Source organism: Eleutherodactylus coqui, chromosome 3 (assembly GCF_035609145.1).
Source record: "Eleutherodactylus coqui strain aEleCoq1 chromosome 3, aEleCoq1.hap1, whole genome shotgun sequence".
Classification (NCBI taxonomy): Eukaryota; Metazoa; Chordata; class Amphibia; order Anura; family Eleutherodactylidae; genus Eleutherodactylus; species Eleutherodactylus coqui.
In genome coordinates, this window is record NC_089839.1 from 291,006,238 (window position 1) to 291,025,068 (window position 18,831).

An 18,831-nucleotide genomic window follows, 5' to 3' on the forward strand; every position below is an offset into this window, starting at 1 on the left:
TTCTGGTACATAGCAGGTAGTATTATAGTAGTTATATTCTTGTGCATAGCGGGAGTATTATAGTAGTTATATTCTTGTATATAGATGGCAGCATTATAGTAGTTATATTCTTGTACATGGGGCCAGTATTATAGTAGTTATATTCTTGTACATAGGGGGTAGTTTTATAGTAGTTATATTCTTGTACATAGGGGGCAGTATTTTAGTACTTATATTCTTGTACATAGGGGGCAGTATTATAGTAGTTATATTCTTGTACATGGGGACAGTATTATAGTAGTTCTTTTACATTGGGCGCAATATTATAGTAGTTATATTCTTGTACATAGGGGGTAGTATTATAGTAGTTATATTCTTGTACATAGGGGGCAGTATTATAGTAGTTATATTCTTGTACATGGGGACAGTATTATAGTAGTTCTTTTACATAGGGCGCAATATTATAGTAGTTATATTCTTGTACATGGGGACAGTATTATAGTAGTTCTTTTACATAGGGCGCAATATTATAGTAGTTATATTCTTGTACATAGGAGCAGTATTATAGTGGTTATATTCTTGTACATAGAAGCAGTGTTATAGTAGTTATATTCTTGTACATAGGGGGAAGTATTATAGTAGTTATATTGTGCATAGGAGCAGTATTATAGTAGTTATATTCTTGTACATGGGGACAGTATTATACAACCGCAATTCCAAAAAACCCAATATGCTGTGTAAAATGTAAATAAATGTAAAGAGAAAAAGCATACAATAATTTGTAAATCTCATATAACCATATTTTATTCACAACAGAACATAGAACACATATCAGGAGTTGAAAGTGAGACATTTTTTACATTTCATTAAAGGAGATGTCTCGAGGAAGCAGTTAAATTTTTTTTTTGCCCAGTCCCCCCCATTAAGTACACATTACTAAGCCCCCCTGTAAATGACATTTCTAGCTGGTTCGTACTTACCGTTCCAGCGTTTCAGCAACTTATAAAAGTTTCCTCAAGATGGCCGCCGGCTCTTTCCCCGTCGCTCGCTGCAGCCCGACGTGCGCGCTCCCGAGACGCCGCCAGCTGTGTCTCCATGGCAACCGGACGCATCGCAGCCGCCGACCAGACGCCCCGCAGCCGCCGACCAGACGCCCACCGCCAGGCAGCAGGTAACCGGCGCTAGCCCCCGGCTCCCCAGCGCTAGACCCTCAGCCCAGGTGAAGGCCCCGGAGCCCAGCGCTAGGTTCCGGAGCCCAGCGCTAGTTCCCCCGGCCTAGCGACAGCCCCCCCGGCGCAGCGACAGCCCCCCCCCGGCCTAGCGACAGCCCCCCCATCGCAGCGGCAGCCCCCCCCGGCCTAGCGACAGCCCCCCCCATCGCAGCGACAGCCCCCCCGGCCTAGCGCTAGTTCCCCCATCACAGCGGCAGCCCCCCCCGGCCTAGCGCTAGTTCCCCCATCGCAGCGGCAGCCCCCCCCCGGCCTAGCGACAGCCCCCCCCCCTATCGCAGCGACAGCCCCCCCGGCCTAGCGCTAGTTCCCCCATCACAGCGGCAGCCCCCCCCGGCCTAGCGCTAGTTCCCCCATCACAGCGGCAGCCCCCCCCGGCGCAGCGACAGCCCCCCCGGCCTAGCGCTAGTTCCCCCATCACAGCGGCAGCCCCCCCCCGGCGCAGCGACAGCCCCCCCGGCGCAGCGGCAGCCCCCCCCCCCCCCCGACAAATCACTTACCTGGGAGGCTTCTCGGGGCTGCTGGGCTGGGCTGGGCTTCTCCGCTGGGCAGCTCCAGTTTCTGCACCTTCCTCTAAGAGAGGATGGTACAGAATGGCCGCTGCAGCGCGCTCCCGAGCAGTGACAGCTCGTCTGCGCATGCGCAGAAGAGCTGTAGCGGGGAGCACACTGAAGCGGCTCGTGCTGAATGGAGAAGACCGGACTGCGCAAGCGCGTCTAAAAAAGCAAGCTGCCAGCGAATTTAGACGGAACCATGGAGACGAGGACGCTAGCAACGGAGCAGGTAAGTGGAATAACTTCTGTATGGCTCATAATTAATGCACAATGTACATTACAAAGTGCATTAATATGGCCATACGGAAGTGTATAACCCCACTTGGTTTCGCGAGACCACCCCTTTAAATAAATGTACTCATTTATAAAGTATTGCAATATTTATATTCCTTTACATATCGGGTGGGAATACCCAAAAAACAGGTTTTCACAAAATTTGTATGAACATTATTTAACTGCAAGTAGTCTGCAGAAAAACTTAAACAAAAGAACTCCTTTAATTAAGAAGGCGGCATGTTTCTCTTACATCATATGGTTGTTGTGGAGGATACACTTCAGAATGCGAAAATGCCTCGAAATCTTCCTGTAACATCATTTCTTTTTGTTCCACGGGCGTTGCGATATCCTGTGGCGGAGATCCGCCGCGGGCGCTGCGGCAGGGAGAAGGAGCCAGCTGATGGATCTCCGCAGTGAGCCTATCTGAGAGATAGGCTCACCGCGAAGAATCGCGGCAATTCGCAGCATGCTGCCATTTCCCCTCTGCGAGCGGAGAATCGCTATGATTCTCCGCTCATGGATAGGGGGGCTGCGCTTTCCATGGCAATGCTATGGAAAGCGTCCACTGTGTTCCCAGCGGTTGGATTTTTGCCACGGGGAACACAATGCAAAAACGCGTGTGGACAGGCAGCCTAACTCTACCTAAGGGTCCTTTTAGATGGGACAAATAAGCGCCCAACAGTTTTCCTAGGAGGGATATCATACAGGAACGATAATTGTTCAGTGAATTGAAGCAGAGCGAGCCGGAGATCGCTTCCAGCCCCCTGCCTCCATTCAGAATAAACAGGCAGTTTTTCATAGATGTACAACTGCCTGTTCACCCTGTCAGATTGTTGTTTGATTTTAATGTCTGTCTAAACTGAACGACAAATGATATATGGACAAATTAATTGCTGGCAACGATTAGCATCCAAATTTACATGATCCAGCGATTAATTGAACAATATCGGTCTTTATGAAAGGGCCGTAACTCTCCCTCACTAGCCTGCAGAAGTGCGATTGCAGCTTGGCTGTGGACTATAATATGGGCTTTAAGTTATGATCACAATGCAATAAATAATGCAAGGTATTTACAATTTGTATTCATCGTTTTATGTAGATTAGAGCTACAGCTAAAATATTCAAAGAACAGGTTTTTCTATTTCTCAGAGCATAGAAAAAAATAACAGGACTGATTTATGAAAACCAGAGCAAAGAAAATGTGGAGAAGCTGCTTACTGCAACCAGTTAGGAAACTCCTTTCATGTTTTAACCTATTTTACAAGATGGCTGATGGGAATTATTTCCTCTTTAATAGTTTTCATAAATCACCTCTATGCAAGCACACTGACTCAGCATCAGAGCCGCGTACAGAAGTCTGCAGCTAATGCACGTACCCTTCCCGCCCCAGCAGGTGATTTAAGAACCTAGCATCTACAAACACCTAGGTGATGCTCCCCATATACATCATCACATCTCATGGACTTTTCAGAAATGTGAATGCAGTTAAAGGGGTTGTCTGATTAATTGAGGTTATCCTCTGTTCACAGAACAGCATCTGATCAGTTGGGTTCCAACCGCTGGGACCCTAACCGATTAAAAGAACAGGTGACATAAGGGTCCCCAAATGAATGTAGTGATGGTAATGCTGCGCTTAGACAGAACAATAATCGTTCAGTTTGAGGCTTCATCCACATGAGCGTATATAGGCCCTGTTTTCACGTCCAGCATACGCTACAGATCTAAGGCATTGGTTTCCAATGCTTCAGTTCAGATGGCCATTTTTGCTGTGCGTAAAAACCGCCATCCGGCAAAGATAGGGCATACGGTGCGCATTCCGGTCGGCTGGAATATGACGACCGGTCCCATACACTCCTATGGGAGCTGCCAAAAAGGGAGGTAGCTTAGCAGCATCTCTGCTAAACTCTCTCCCCCTTCCCTCCCCTTCTCCGCCCCTTGCCGACTGATGGCAAGGGAGGGGCGGAAGATTAGCACACTAGTTCCCGCCACGTCCCATTGCAGACAGCCGTCAAGGGGCGGAGAGGGGGTGGGCATTTAGAAAACTAGCTCCCGCCCTCTCCAATTGCAGACAGCCAACAAGAACAGAGAGGGGGAGGGAGTTTTGCTGAGATAAACTCTCTTCCCCCGCCTGACGGTATCCTGGGATCGGCGTATACTCGACTTGGTCACGGCTGCCTCTCGTGCATGTGATTTTCGGTCACGCTGTGGCCGTGACACGGCTGGCCGAAAATCGCAGCGCCCATGTGAAAGAGCCCTAAACGCGAGCCAACAATTCAAGAGGAACGAGATTCATATGGTTCTTATTTGTCTTTTAATTTAATCGTTCATTTCTTGTGCAGTTTAAACACTGATCCTTCAGTTTTTCACATAGAAGTGTGAAACACTGAGTGAGAAGTAAACGACAGCTGCACCATTCTCAACGATAATCGTATAGTCTAAACAGGCTGCACGAATGCAAACAACCTCGTGATGACGTCAGCAGCTCGTTTGTGAGGCTCTTGATGTGTCTAAAAGGCCCTTTAGGCATGCACACTGCTGCTTGATTCATTTCAATGGGACTGCTATAGATAGCCAGGTGTTATAACATAGTCCCAGTGGTGGGTACCCCATCGATCAGATAGTCATCGACTATCCTACACACAGAGGATAACTTCATTTTATGGAAAAACTCCTTTCACTGTACATCCTTTGTTCAAAACCCTCCCTTTCAACTTTACAAAACTTTTTCGCTCTTCGCTTCCCTCTTCATGTATTTTTGAAGGAATCACTAACTTTGATACACTTCAAAGTTTTAAAATGTATAACTGTTCAACTGTTTTGGTTTTCTTTTAGAAAACAGGGTATGAAGACTTTTGTAATGGAGCTTTGTGTATCTTTTGTGTATACAGATCCTATGCAGACCAATGTGTTTGGGTGGTTACAGACTCCAATCCAACCAGTGTGTAACCTGATCCTGCAGTCTTATGTAAACACCACTTCCTTTGCTCCCTCTTCTAAACTATAGTCAAGAACAGAAGGGGTGATCAGAGGGCTTATACACGGAACGATTATCGTTTAAAAAAAAAATAAAAAAAATTATATATATATATATATATATATATATATATATATATATATATACCCTTGTGTTTAGATTGACCGCCTGAGCAAGCTGTGTCAACCTTTGATTGGATGAACGATTTCTCACTACGTGTGAAAGTATCCTTAAGGCCTATTACACAAGACGAGTGTCGGGCAAACGATGCCCGACACTCGTCCCTGTGTCTCTGCGCTCCCGTGCTCCTGCACGGGAGCTAGCAGAGCTGCTCGTACACAGAGCGGCCAGCAGGGGGGGCGGGGCAGTGCAGGAGATTTCTCTCCTCTCGCTCCCCCGCCCCTCTCCATTGAGATACACAGCGGCCGTTCGTTCGCTATGGAACGGCCGCTGTTTAAACTGCATGATGAGCGATGAGCTTCATCGCTCATCTTTTATGCTGCAGAAAAATTGTAGAGGGTGATGAACAGAAAGCAAATCTATTAAATTGTTTTTTTCTCCAGTGCATTCACAGAGGAAACCAAAATGTCAGATGCCATGCAGAGTGATAAATTAAACTCTCCACTGAATGTTACCAGTCTAACCCAGGAGAAAGTGCAGACCCACCTTAAGAAGATTAAAATTGACAATTCCCCAGGTTCTAAAGGAATTAAATAATGTGACAGACGGACCTTTGTTTCTTATACTCAAGACCTCTATAGTGACGGGTCTGTTCCACTGGATTGGCACGTCGCAAATCTGGTGCTATTATTCCAAAAGGGGTTGAAAAGTGAACCTGGAAACTACAGGCCGGTAAGTCTTACTTTCATTGTTGGTAAAATGTTTGAAGGGCTTCTGAGAGATGCTAACCTGGAGTACCTCAAGGAAAATGGCTGTATAACTCCATATCAGCATGGGTTTATGAGGGGTCACTCCTGTTAAACCAATCGGATCAGCTTCTACGAGGGGGTAAGTTCTAGAATGGACCGTGGAGAGTCATTGGATCTTGTGTATCTGGACTTTTCCAATGTGTTTGATACTGTGCCGCATAATAGATTGGTATATAAAATGAAGATGCTTGGTCCGGGCGAGAATGTGTGTAAGGGGGTACGTAACTGGTCAGTGATAGAAAGCAGAGGGGGATTATAAATTGTACATACTCTGATTGGGTCACCGTTACTAGTGTGGCACCACAGGGGGCAGTATTGGGCCCTATTCTTTTTAATATATTTATTAATGACCTGGTAGAAGGATTGTGCAGTAAAATATCAATATTTGCGGATGACACAAAACTATGTCAAGTAATTAACACAAGAGAGGACAGAATGAGGTTGTAAATGGATCTGGATAAGTTGGGCAGAAAAGTGGCAAATGAGATTTAACACTGATAAGTATAAAGTTCTGCACATGGGAATACCTACACATGGGAGGAAATGCATGTCACCATCACACACTAAATGGAAAACCGCTGGATAAGACTGACATGGAAAAGGACGTTGGGATTGCAACATCACCCACCCACAACACTGTCATAACGCCACTCATTCATTTATCTGCACTTCCAAGGAAAACTACAGATAAAACCTGGTAATAATCACAGGGCATTGTGCCAAACTGCAAACTCCATGCCCCTGTGTTAACACATTCAGCTCTGCTGTATCTGTAATCACATTCTCATCCAACTAATACTAATTAAGGAATAGATAAAATAAGGCAAGAATATATTAGACAGCAGGCCTCGATAAAAGGGCCTCCTGTACACAGGTGATGCTCTGCTCCACTATGGGAGAGCCGCCACCTTCCATACTGAAGTGCAATTAGCTTTTAGCAGCTGACAGCAAGTTGGGCTACTGAGAGCGGTGAGATAACGACTCCAATTGCACCATGGAGACTGTTGTCAAGGGACAGCTTATCTGGACGTCAGCGATCCGCAGATGGTTCACCGTCCCCTTTAAGATATAATAAGCTCCAGATACATTCACATGAATGTTGCCAATTGTTATTAATGGAAGTGGAAGCTCTTTAAAGGGCCGCACTCTGAAATCCTTGGTAACTTGACATCTTTGTCTTTGCTGACATTTTGAGGTGCCAAAATGCCACCTCCTATCCTACTCAAGGCTATACAAGCTGCAAAGCTGGCAGTGCCCCGCAGCAACAGGCAAAAGCTGGATTCACAGGGTAGATCTACCTATATCATCATTCTTAAAAAAAAAAATCAGGCACATTTTTTATGTCTTAGACACGCCCCTTTTTCTAGACACTTTTCAAAATCTTTAGACACCAAGTTTCTGTGAGTCATTAGGAATTCTATGTATAGGGCCACAAATGTTCTATGTAGTTCTGCTGGGGATCCTGTGCCTCATATATCATTGTTATGGGGATTCTATATGTCGTATGTCACATTCTTTTGGGCATCCTGTGTGCCATATATCATTCTTCTGGGATCCTATGTATCATTATTCTGGGGATCCTATGTATCATTCTTCTGGGGATCCTATGTATCATTCTTTTGGGAATCCTATGTATCATTCTTCTGGGGATCCTATGTATCATTCTTCTGGGGATCCTATGTATCATTCTTCTGGGGATCCTATGTATCATTCTTCTGGGGATCCTATGTATCATTCTTCTGGGGATCCTATGTATCATGTGTCATTCTTCTGGGATCCTATGTGTCATTCTTCTGGGGATCCTATGAATTATTATTCTGGGGATCCTATGTATCATTCTTCTGGGGATCCTATGTATCATTATTTTGGGATCCTATGTATCATTCTTCTGGGGATCCTATGTATCATTCTTCTGGGATCCTATGTATCATTATTCTGGGGATTCTATGTATCATTATTCTGGGGATCCTATGTATCATGTGTCATTCTTCTGGGATCCTAGGTGTCATGTGACATTCTTCTAGGAATCTTATATTGTTCATTCTTCCAAAGATCTTGTGAGTCACATGTTATTCTTTGGTGGTTTCTATGTGTCTTAAATCATTCTTCTCGAACTCCTATTTGTCATATATCATTCTTCTGGAAATCCTACATGTCAGTGTCCTTCTTTTAGGGATCCTGTGTGTTGCATGTCATCCTTTGGGGAATTATATCTGACGTTTAGTCATTCTTCTGGAAATATAATAGTGTTTTGTATATCATCTTCATTGAATCCTACTAGACAGTGTCATTCTCCTGGGGATCCCATGTATCACATATAGAGGTTTATCAAAGTAATGGAAATACTTAAGATTGCTAAGGCTCATGTAGGTATTTCCATTATCTTGATAAACCTCTGCATCATTCTTCTGAGGATCCTATGTGTCATGTATCATTCATCTGTAGATCCTACATGTCAGCGTCATTCTTCTGCAGATCCTATATGTCAGTGATATTCTTCCAGGGATCCTATGTGTCGCATACCATTCTCTTGGGGATCTAATATGTTAGTGTTATTCTTCTGGGGATACTATGTGTCATATGTAATTCTTCTGTGGATCCTACAGTATGTTATATATTAGTGTCTTTCCTCTGGGGATCCTATGTGTCAGTAACATTCACCTGGGGATCTTACGTCTAGTATATGATTCTGGAATTCTATGTGTCATATATCATTCTTCTAGGGATCCTAGACGTCATTGTCATTCAGCTGGGGAATCCTATATGTCAGTGACAGTCACCTAGGGATCCTATGTGTCGTATATCATTCTTCTGGGAAAACTATGTATCATATAGCATTCTTCTGGGAATACTATGTATCATATGATTCTTTTGGGGATACTATGTAATATCATTCTTCTAGGGATACAATGTATCATATTCTTCTGGGAATACTTATGTATCATATTATTCTTCTAGGGATACTATGTGTTGTATGTCATTGTTCTGGGATCCTATGTATCGTATATCATTCTTCTGGGTATACTATGTGTCATATATAATGTTTCTGGGGATACTATATGTGGTATTATTTTTCTGGGGTTATTATGTATCCCAAAGCAAGGTTGGCTCAGCCTTCCATCCTTCCGATGTCGGTAAAATGAGTACCCAGCTTGGTGGGGGGTAATAAATAAATAAATGACCTGAAAGAGCTGCGGAATAAGTTGGCGCTATACAAATAACAAGATTTCTTTTTATCCTTCCGGGATCCTCCAAGTCCTGGGGATCCTATATAACATATATAGGGATTTATCAAAATAATGCAAACACCTAGGATTGATAATGCTTCTATGGGTATTTCTAATATTTTGATAAACCTCTGTATCATTGCTCGAAGCATCATCTGTGTTGTATATCATTCTTCCGAGGATCCTATATGCCAGTGTTCATTCACTTGGGGATTTTATGTGTCGTATATCATTCTCCTGGGGATCCCGTGTGCCGTATATCATTCTTTTGAGGATCTAATGTGTCAGATGTCATTCTTCTGGGGACTCTATGTGTCATATGTCATTCTCCTGCAGATCCTATGTGCCAACGGTCATTCACCTGGGGATTTTACGTGTCGTATATCATTCTTTTGAGGATCTAATGTGTCGTTTGTCATTCTCTTGGGGATCCTATGTGTCAGTGGAAACATATTTATCGCTGTGTAATCTGTTATCTGAGTGCAGGTTCCTGGAAACTTGCTTTCACTTGTCCATCATACATCCCCTGGACGTGGAAAATCTCGGCTTTTTAAAAACAGTTATAAAGCAGGGATTAGAAAGCCTTCATCAGACTTAGATCAACCTCACTGAAGATCATGATTATTCATCATTCTGTGCAACACATGTTTTATACTAGCATACCATTCACATCTACAATACTTCTCTTTGTGTATATCACTATTGTATATTTATGACACAAGGACATCTATGAATGTCAACAAGGATATCTATGAATGCCAACAGGGATATCTATGAATGTTGCCCATAGGCAGTTATCTCATTTGACACTACAATCTCCCATGATACCACCCCAAACGTCAATGACAAACAGGGCTTTCCTCAAGTTGCACCTTCTGAATGTCCACAGTTCACAATCAGGGTGTATGCAGTATATGGGCCCCCTATATTGTGGTTGGGGGAAGCCATACATAGCATGTTATATAGAGTGGGTTCTCTTAGCAGCCTCTAGTTAACCCTTTCTGTGCAAGTATAATTCAAGTAATACTGAACTCATGAGCACCCTAAACAATGTGTTGACTGTTCTGAGAGAATACAAATCATCAAGCAGCCTCCCTGTTCTTGGAAAACAATGACAACCCAAGTTCACAGTACCCCAGCATTGTCATCTTGAGAAGATACAGAATGTCTAATTTACCCTTAAAGGCCTTCTTCACTTTTGCTGTTCCCAGCTTTATATTACAATTCCAAAGACGACCCAATGGCCTTCAATTCCATGGCCGAAAGGGACAACACTGCGTCCAATTGACATGAGGTGTCAGAAGATCACATTTGTGGTGGACCCAAGGGCTATTGTGCTTTTGCAGTATTCAGAACCCCCTTTGGTCATTTGTGATACCTCAACACCGCCCAAGTTTAAAGAAGCCATAGACTATATTTTAGTTCTTAATGTCTTTCCACCTCCTTAAAAACCCATTACAATCACTCACACCATTGTTCTTATTATATGATACTGATACTAGACCATGGAGTCCGCTAATTAGAGTCAACCAAACGGCGGCGCAGACAGGTAACCTCTGGGTTACGCTTTAACCTTGACATAAGGTCATACGCGGTGAAGATGGAAGATGCCTATTAGTCTAGATCTCCCAGTACGCCTGTCTTCTTCTACATAGTGTAACACACTCCTGTACATCATCAACAGCCGTGCTATCAGCATCTTGCAGGCAGAATTGACTCCCTGGTCCCCGATGTCTGGCTGAAGCAGATAATGAGAGGACAAACATATTGACATTTGTTGAATTGCAGACTCCTCCCAAGTCGGTAACAGAGCGCATCCACCCCTGTACATTGTCCTATATTCAGCAATTAACTCTTGGGTTTTCTTACTGCTGCCCTTAACGAGTCCTGATCTTGTAAACTAATCCCAAAATATTCCTTGCCATTTCGCAGGTCATCGCCGTTTCTTAAGTCTTCATTGGCAAACAAACAAAACTAAGCCAAACAATGGCCGTTGCTAATTACTGATGAAAAAACGAACATTTAGTGACCACATAGATACTGTGCAAATAGTGGAACATCTGATGAAGGATATTAATCAAGGGAATTGAACCGGGTGTCATCTGAAAGACAATGGAATTCATTATCTTACCGCCCAAACAACCTAATTATGACTCATAAAAATGAAAAACAGGTTAAGAACCCGGGAAGGTCAATTTCAAAGAAACTGGAGATATGGCAACAGAGTATTATAATCTATACAATGTAGCAGACTGAATTTGTCATTTAACTCTTTACGGCTGCACTGTTTTTGCATAGTGCTAAGCCTCTCTGTACAGATAATGCAGTCGGGTTTTTCGCGGTCCTATGTAAATCCACAGATTGCATGCTACATTATGGAAATGAGTGGAGCCAAATAATACATTCGGCTCCCCTATGTCTGTAGGGAAGTGGCCTGTAAGTCATAAAAAGTCTTTATGTTATTATAACAGTATAACTCTCTTCTTACCATGTATGTGCTACCGTGAATCGTCGCCGCTGGCGGATGCTCTTATTGACCAGCAACTTTCTGAAAAAGCATGGAGAGTTCCTAGGAGAACTGCGCGGGGAGATTTTTGGGGATGTGGTTGTCCTTTTCCCAGAATGTCTGGGAAGTTCAAGCTCCAAGTGCATGTGTTCCTTGAAAGTCCTGATGTAGACGTCGGTATCGGGAGTGGAGAGCTCGTTGGAAGAATCCTTAGATGTCATATCTTAGATGTTCGCTCAGATACCCTGCCCTAGAAGCATAATATCACCAAGGAACTCTGGAGAGGGCAGGGGTGGCAGTGGGATGGAATGAATGGGCGCTGGTAGACGCACAACGATAATCTATTGCTGGATGAAGACTCCGAAGGACTTGGGTACCAAGGAAGATCTGAATGGACACGGATTGCCTTCTTCCTAAATGTTGGGTCTTCCCTGGTCTGCTGTTGAATGTGGATGATCTGCCAGCTACACACCGACAGCTCCTGGATTCATTCAGCTGAACGCAGCCGCTCATGCAGCATTGATAGAAACCCCTCATCCATCCTTGTTTACCAAGACATTACCCTCCGAAGAAATGGAAACAGTAATAAGCCTCTAGAATTGTGGAAGAGAAAAAAATAACGCGAACCTCCTCTTAAGCAGCGTCCTTCAGAGCCATACGCTTGACTGGCCGGGTTCCTTGGATAGAAAATGATCTTCATTCAGAATTCCTTACTGAGCTGCTGAATCCAAACAACGCTGGCTCCACCTAATGCCTGCTTATTGGATGACAGACCTCTGACAGCTCGGCTTCTTCTCGCTGCTTTCGTGCGTGTTCTGCTTAGAACTTTTGCATTAGATGTATTATATGACTGCTGGTGTTTCTCATAGGTGATTCTGAACAGGAGGGCTGCTGCTGGATGATACGCAGGATAGAAGAGGAAGGTGGAAGAAACTCCAAGACTCTTCTCTTCTTATTTCTCACGAAAATGGATACTTTTTTGCAAAAACATACATGAATATATATACCTTTTTTTAACGGATACTTTTTTTTTTTACTATACTGCAAATTAGGTATATGTTTGCAGACTTTATACTTTGCACAGCATGAAAAAAAAGTATGTTTAACGAACAGAAGATTAGAGAAAATGCTCTCTTAGGTCGCTCTCACACGGGCGTTAGCAAAACGCCGCATTCAAAATCGTGGTATTTTACAGTGATTGAGAGCGCCATTTTAAAACGCATTGTACGCGTTTTTTAACGCACCCCCTCATTGTGATAGGTGCGTTAAAAAGTGCTAAAACGCACGGAGATAGAGCAGACACTGCTTAAACATAGTGGCGTTAGAAATGTTGGCTTCGAACACTAGTCTACGAGGCCCCATTGATATCAATGGGAGCGTTTTACAGCGTTTAGCGCAGCGTTTGAAACGCTGTGCTGAATTCTGAAAAAAGGCGGACTGTGTGAGAGCAGCCTTGGTGATCAATGTAAAAACCTCAAGATTTCAGGACTGTTTTTAAAGGGAACCTGTCACATCCTATGGGTATACAGGACAGGGGTCGCTGAGTCCGAGGGTGTGATTTTTACGGTCCTCTGCCTTTCCGTTCCTCCGCTGTCCGCACCCAAGGTCACCGCTCTACGGATTCTTTCCTTCCATTGCATGTGCACACACGCTGCTCATATTGAGAGGACTTTGGGACTAGTCAAAATACACCAGTTTTAGACACTTTCAGACAGTTTTTCGTACTTCTCCACAAAATGGGTGTGGACTAAATTGCATCAAAAGTTGCACCAAATTGCCGCAAATGGTTTAAAAAATGTTGACGGAATTTTTGGCATAAACTAGGCCAACTAAGGCTGCCTTCACACTGGGGATAAAATTGTGTGAGATTTGTGCCTCGCGAGACGCACAGATCTCACACAAATATGAAACTCATTCTTTTGAATGGGTTCAATCACATTAGTGATGTTTTCCTACATGGCAGCATGTCCTATCTAGTTGCGAGACTGCCTATTGGTTTCAATGGTTCCTGCAGCTGCAGCACCGGCCTCATTGAAAGCAATGGAAGAACTGTGCAATCCTCTGCCGCGGTTGTGACAGCCGCGGCGGGGATTCCCTTCATCCCCGCAGTGATGCGAGGCCGTTTTCACATGACAACGCCTTGCATATACGGGGCTTTCACATGGTGGCAAGAGCCATATGGGCAGTGAATCATGGCCCGATATCGCCCTTGCCAGTGGGAGGGAGCCCTGATAGGTTGTCTAATGTAGACTAGACAGTCTTAAAATTCAACAGATTTATCATTCTGTCTAGTCTACATTTTCATTATCTAAAGCCCCTATTACACGGGGCGCCTTTTCGGGCGCAGATTCCTGGCAAGTTGTCCCAGCGATAATCGTTCCTGCGCTTTTACACAGGAACAAGCTTCACTAGTGAATGGAGGCAGAGTTGGTAAGGGATCTTTCCAGACCACCCATCTCCATTCACAGTAAGCAGGTAGTCGTTCATAAGTAAAGGACTGCCTGTTCACATGGACCAATCTGTCGTTTAGTTTTCTGAATGCAGGAACTAAATGACAAATGAGTATCGAACGAATTCTCATTTGTTATTCAGTTGGGGCGTGCCTTTACACTGAATAATAATCCTTCAGATTCCCGCTGGATGCAAGAATCTGAATAATTTATTGGCCCGTGTAAAAGGGCCCTAAAGCCCCATTTACACTGACAGATGAGGGCTCAAAAGTCGTTTAAACAACAGTTTGAGTGACAGTTTTGAGCGATTATCTTTGCATAATCTATAGTAGCTAAGTAGCTACTTAAGAGCTATGCAGGCGGAGCGTGACACGGACGCTATTTCTCAGTGAACAATACAGCTCTTCTGCTTAAGCAAACAGCTGTATTGTTCTCCACAATTACAGCTTGCGTCTTGCGGGACACGAGCTAAAAGAATCATATCAGTGCTGCCGACTGTAATAACAGCCTGCAACGCTGATAAAAGTTCATCACTCAATTCAAGAAATCTAGAATTGAGCAAGGAACGAATCGTGCATGAAAACTGCACAATGACCGTGCATTTAGTCCCAACGATTCTCGCTCAAAAGACGGCTTTGAGGGAATTTTGAGCGAGAATTGTTGGCTCTAAATGGTCCTTAACTTTTAGACAGTATTAGTAAATAAGCCCGCACAAACAATGGAAAGGAGGAGTCTGTTCAACGCATTGAGCATTGACTTTACAAGCAGACAGCTAGGGAATGGGGAAGGAGGTGACTATACAAATCCCGAACCAGGACTTAAAGGCTACTCTGTTAACAGGGGTAATTTGGGAACTTAAATTAGCCCTGAAAAAAGTTCTAAAAATGGCCTAATTTGGCAGATGGTGAAATACTGGCTTGGGCACTAAGTAGATGCTAGATTAGGGCTCTCTCACACGAGTGTTTTTACCGCATATTCCTCGCACATATTACGCTGTCACAAACTTTACATTACTTTCAATTGAGCTTCTCTCACAGCGTGCAAAATGTGCGTGCAAAAAAGATGGCAGCATGCGCTATCTTGGCGTGTATCTCGTGTGCATACACACCAAGATAGTGTATGGGGAGTATCGGCACAAAGCAAGTACGTAATGCATTGCGTACTGCTGGGGGCACTGACAGCACTGGCACAAGGGCACAAAGCTGCAGCTGTGAGCAACATGTATCCGCTTCCTGCATGCAGTATTGTGAGAATGTGGTTTTGTTTATTTGTGGGAAGTTTCGCGAACAATAACATGATCTGCTGACCCCGCTGAGATGGATGATGGCGGCTCCCATGGAAAGTCCTGTTGATAAATAAATCAAAGACTGGATTTTTCCATGAAATGTCCAGATAAAAATAATTCCCTTTGTACTGTATTGTCTCCGATACATTGTAGGGGGATGGCAGGCAAGTTCATAAATCATGGGTATCTCACTAAACCAGCGGTCCTGATAATCCGCCACTTTGTCACTCCCGGGCATTCTGGATTATCAGAATCTGGATGAGGCAAGATATCTCAGATTAAAATGATCACAGGCTGCGCGGGGAGCTTCCTGTCCAAAAACTGATCGCATGCGGTGACCAAGCTTGTCACTGAGTGGGAACATTCTTGCTTTCGTCCACCTGTCTGTAGGAACGGCTACACGGCTTGTTACAAGACAGAACGGATATTCAGAAAGACTTTTTATGCCAGTTTATGATGGAAAAAAGGTGCAAATATTGGCACAAGTGGTGATTTGTGTAAAAAATTTCAACTTTTTTGCATTCTACGCTGCTTCGTCACTTTTGTAAAAAGTGGGCAGGGCTTGTTGTGAGGGGGCGGAGCCAATCTTGACTGACAGATTTATCTATAATTTATACCAGAAACTGGTGTAAATTAGGCAAGAAATGAACGTTGGCATTTGAAGGAGCGTAAAGTGCCAAGAAGTGCTTAATTCCTGAAGAGCCACGCGGGGTGCGTCGGAAATTATACTAAGGGCTTCTTCAGACGGACATATTTGCGTGTGCAAAACAAAGAGAATTTATAGAACCCACTGATTTCAATGGATTTGTTCTTTTTTCCTTTTTTTTTTTGTGCAAATACAAAAAAAAAGAGGCTCTGCTCTATCTTTCTGCATAGTTGCGCAGCATAGGCCCCCATAGAAGTCTATGGGAGGTGCACAAATGCGCGTACAAATATGCGGCGCAATTTTGTGAAATATAGAACACATCTGGACCTCATTAGGATAAATAACCTTTTAAACCAGCGCAGGGGTGTATCGCGCAAGCATATGAACAGGCCTGCGTGCGCAAAAACGTGCAGATCTATGGGCAGACATGCAGAAATCAACCTAGTTCGCTACGCAAATACGTTGTGCTGAGGCTAGCGTATCTGTGCATGCGCTCGTCTGAAGAAGCAGAGTATTGGAAATGCCCAGGTTAGTAAATTTCCCACAGAGGTCTGATACACTGTAACAAACTTTGCATCTTTATGAGCATGATTGGATCCAAATGAGTTTTCAGCCTCCGAATAGAAATATCAATGCTTTCATTCACTAATAGCAAGCAGAGATCTTGAAATGGTGCTAATTTCAAACACAAAGTATCTTAGAAAGTTGCAGAAATTCTCGGTATTGATCCGTCTAGGTGAGACCTATAGCACTGTTCATCCTGAGATTCCTGGTTCTTGAATAGACTGCAAGAACTAGTGTGATGTCAGTAACCCTGCAGAACATTGCAAAAAATCATATGCCATGTATTCCCTATAGAAGGCAGGGTGACAACCCCTGAAGGTATTGGAAGGTCTCAAGCACATAGGTCTCATGCATTAGGCGCATGTACTGTGGATCCACCGCATGGAGAATCTGCAGCACTGATGGTTGCAGCAAAGTGGAGGAGATTGTCCAAATATGGTCCACATGCTGTTGAAAAAAATCAACTGTGCAAACTGACCTGCGGAGCGGATTTTGGATCTGTAGCATGTCAATTATGGCACCAGATCTTCGGTGTGGATGACACATCTTCAAATGAAAGGGGCAGGGGCGTAACTAAAGGGTCAGGGGCCCTGATGAAAAGGTGAGCTGGAGCCCCCCCCTCTATCTGTATCTGTACCCGTACCCATACCTAAACCATGCTGCACAGAGGCATAACTTGAAGCTTCTGGGCCCCAATGCAAAACCTGTAACAGGGCCCCCAACTATAATGCTTTATTCATAGTACTGGGCTCCCTATATGGAGAAGACAGGCCTTATGGGCCCCCTAAGGCTCCTGGCCCCGGGTGCAACCGCATCCCCTGCACCCTCTATAGTTACGCCCCTGGAAAGGGGTGAATTCTGCACCAACATCTGTGTTAAAATTTGCATCAAAATGTGTGCCAAATGCGTGCTGCAGATCTGCTGTGTACCCTAATGGTTGCAGAAGCTGCTGTGGCACTCGGACCCTGAGGCCTTACGGAGGTCCATAAGGTCTCTCTGTCCCATATAAGGAGACCAGTACTTTAAATGAAGCATTATTGTTGGAGGCCCTGCTATAGACTTACAGCTTCCCATTCCACCCCTGCTTGTATGGATCTGTAAAGTAGCACCCACAGCCATATGGCCCATAGTGTACCTCCATGTGGCTTATCCCACAGCACACTGTATTACCCAGTGCTTTCAGGGACGAATACAGTGCTGTATGGAGGCAACATACAGTAAGGCCCAATGGATATGGCTTGCAATATGCACGAGGGCTATATTATTATTACCTATATACAAATCTAGAATGACTGAGAATTGGCAGAATAGTAATAATGACTCCAGACATTTCCAGGCAGCATTCAGCTTTAGGGGGGAAAGCATTTTAATAACTAGCAATACTAACAATGGGAAAATGAAGAGAATTGACTCATATTGTATCCCAGTACGACCCTACAGGTCTCTGCAATGTCACTCTTTATTGCCATACTAAAATGAAATGTTATCCTGATATTACCTATAAATATAGGAGAAAGATGGATTGTAAAGTCGTAGTAAATTGCAGGGATTGCAATAAAGCAGTTAATTCAAGCCTTGTGTGTGGAGGGGCCCTATAATATCACTTGGCAAGCTCCAGAGTAAGGTTTTTAGTCAAAAAGGCCCCATCTTTATGGTTTCCTCTAACAGTTCAGCAGCTTCCACCTCCGAATGCCAAAAAAACACAATAAAGCTGCATTATTAAAAGCACCATGCTTGTTCCAAGCAGACAGGCATTGAGTATGGGGCTCCACTGGTAAACAACAACCATTGATCGATGATCTAGAAGTCTAATGTCAACTTGGGAAAATAAAAACCAGCTGACTAGAAAGGCAACCATAAAAAGTTTATCCTCACAGGACTGCGAAACTCCGGTCCTGTTCTGGGAGAGCAAGACTGCTCGAATTGGACAACTCAACTCAACTTCTAAAGCTAAAGCTGATGAGTTACTTTTCTTCTAAAAGGGCTTATGGTCATTATGGTGAAATGGGTAGCTGCTGAACATTATGGCCTACAGTAGGGTGAGTACCAAGAACCTACTCTGACTTACCTCCCAAAACATGGCCCCTTACACTACAACAGAGCTCTTACTTCACAGGGCCCTAAGCACTAGTGCATCACACTATTGAGATCATTGGGCGCCATGTGATGTTTCTTGTGATGGACTCATTAGAAAGCCGCTTAGACCCCTTCA

The 18,831-nt window shown here is 44.0% G+C and overlaps 1 protein-coding gene across 2 annotated transcripts in view; it reads right to left on the bottom strand.

Moving 5' to 3' along the window:
- Positions 1 to 18,831, bottom strand: part of PDE4B (phosphodiesterase 4B) — a 360,554-nt gene that overhangs the window by 301,001 nt on the left and 40,722 nt on the right. The window contains exon 1 of one of the 2 annotated variants that reach the window (XM_066597672.1): positions 11,657 to 12,344. The exons of the other annotated variant lie outside the window; for it this stretch is intronic. Within the exon in view, the coding sequence (XP_066453769.1) occupies positions 11,657 to 11,895 (239 nt within the window). The 5' untranslated portion in view covers positions 11,896 to 12,344. Of the gene's footprint in view, positions 1 to 11,656; positions 12,345 to 18,831 lie in introns of those variants that run through there. 2 annotated transcript variants of the gene reach the window in all.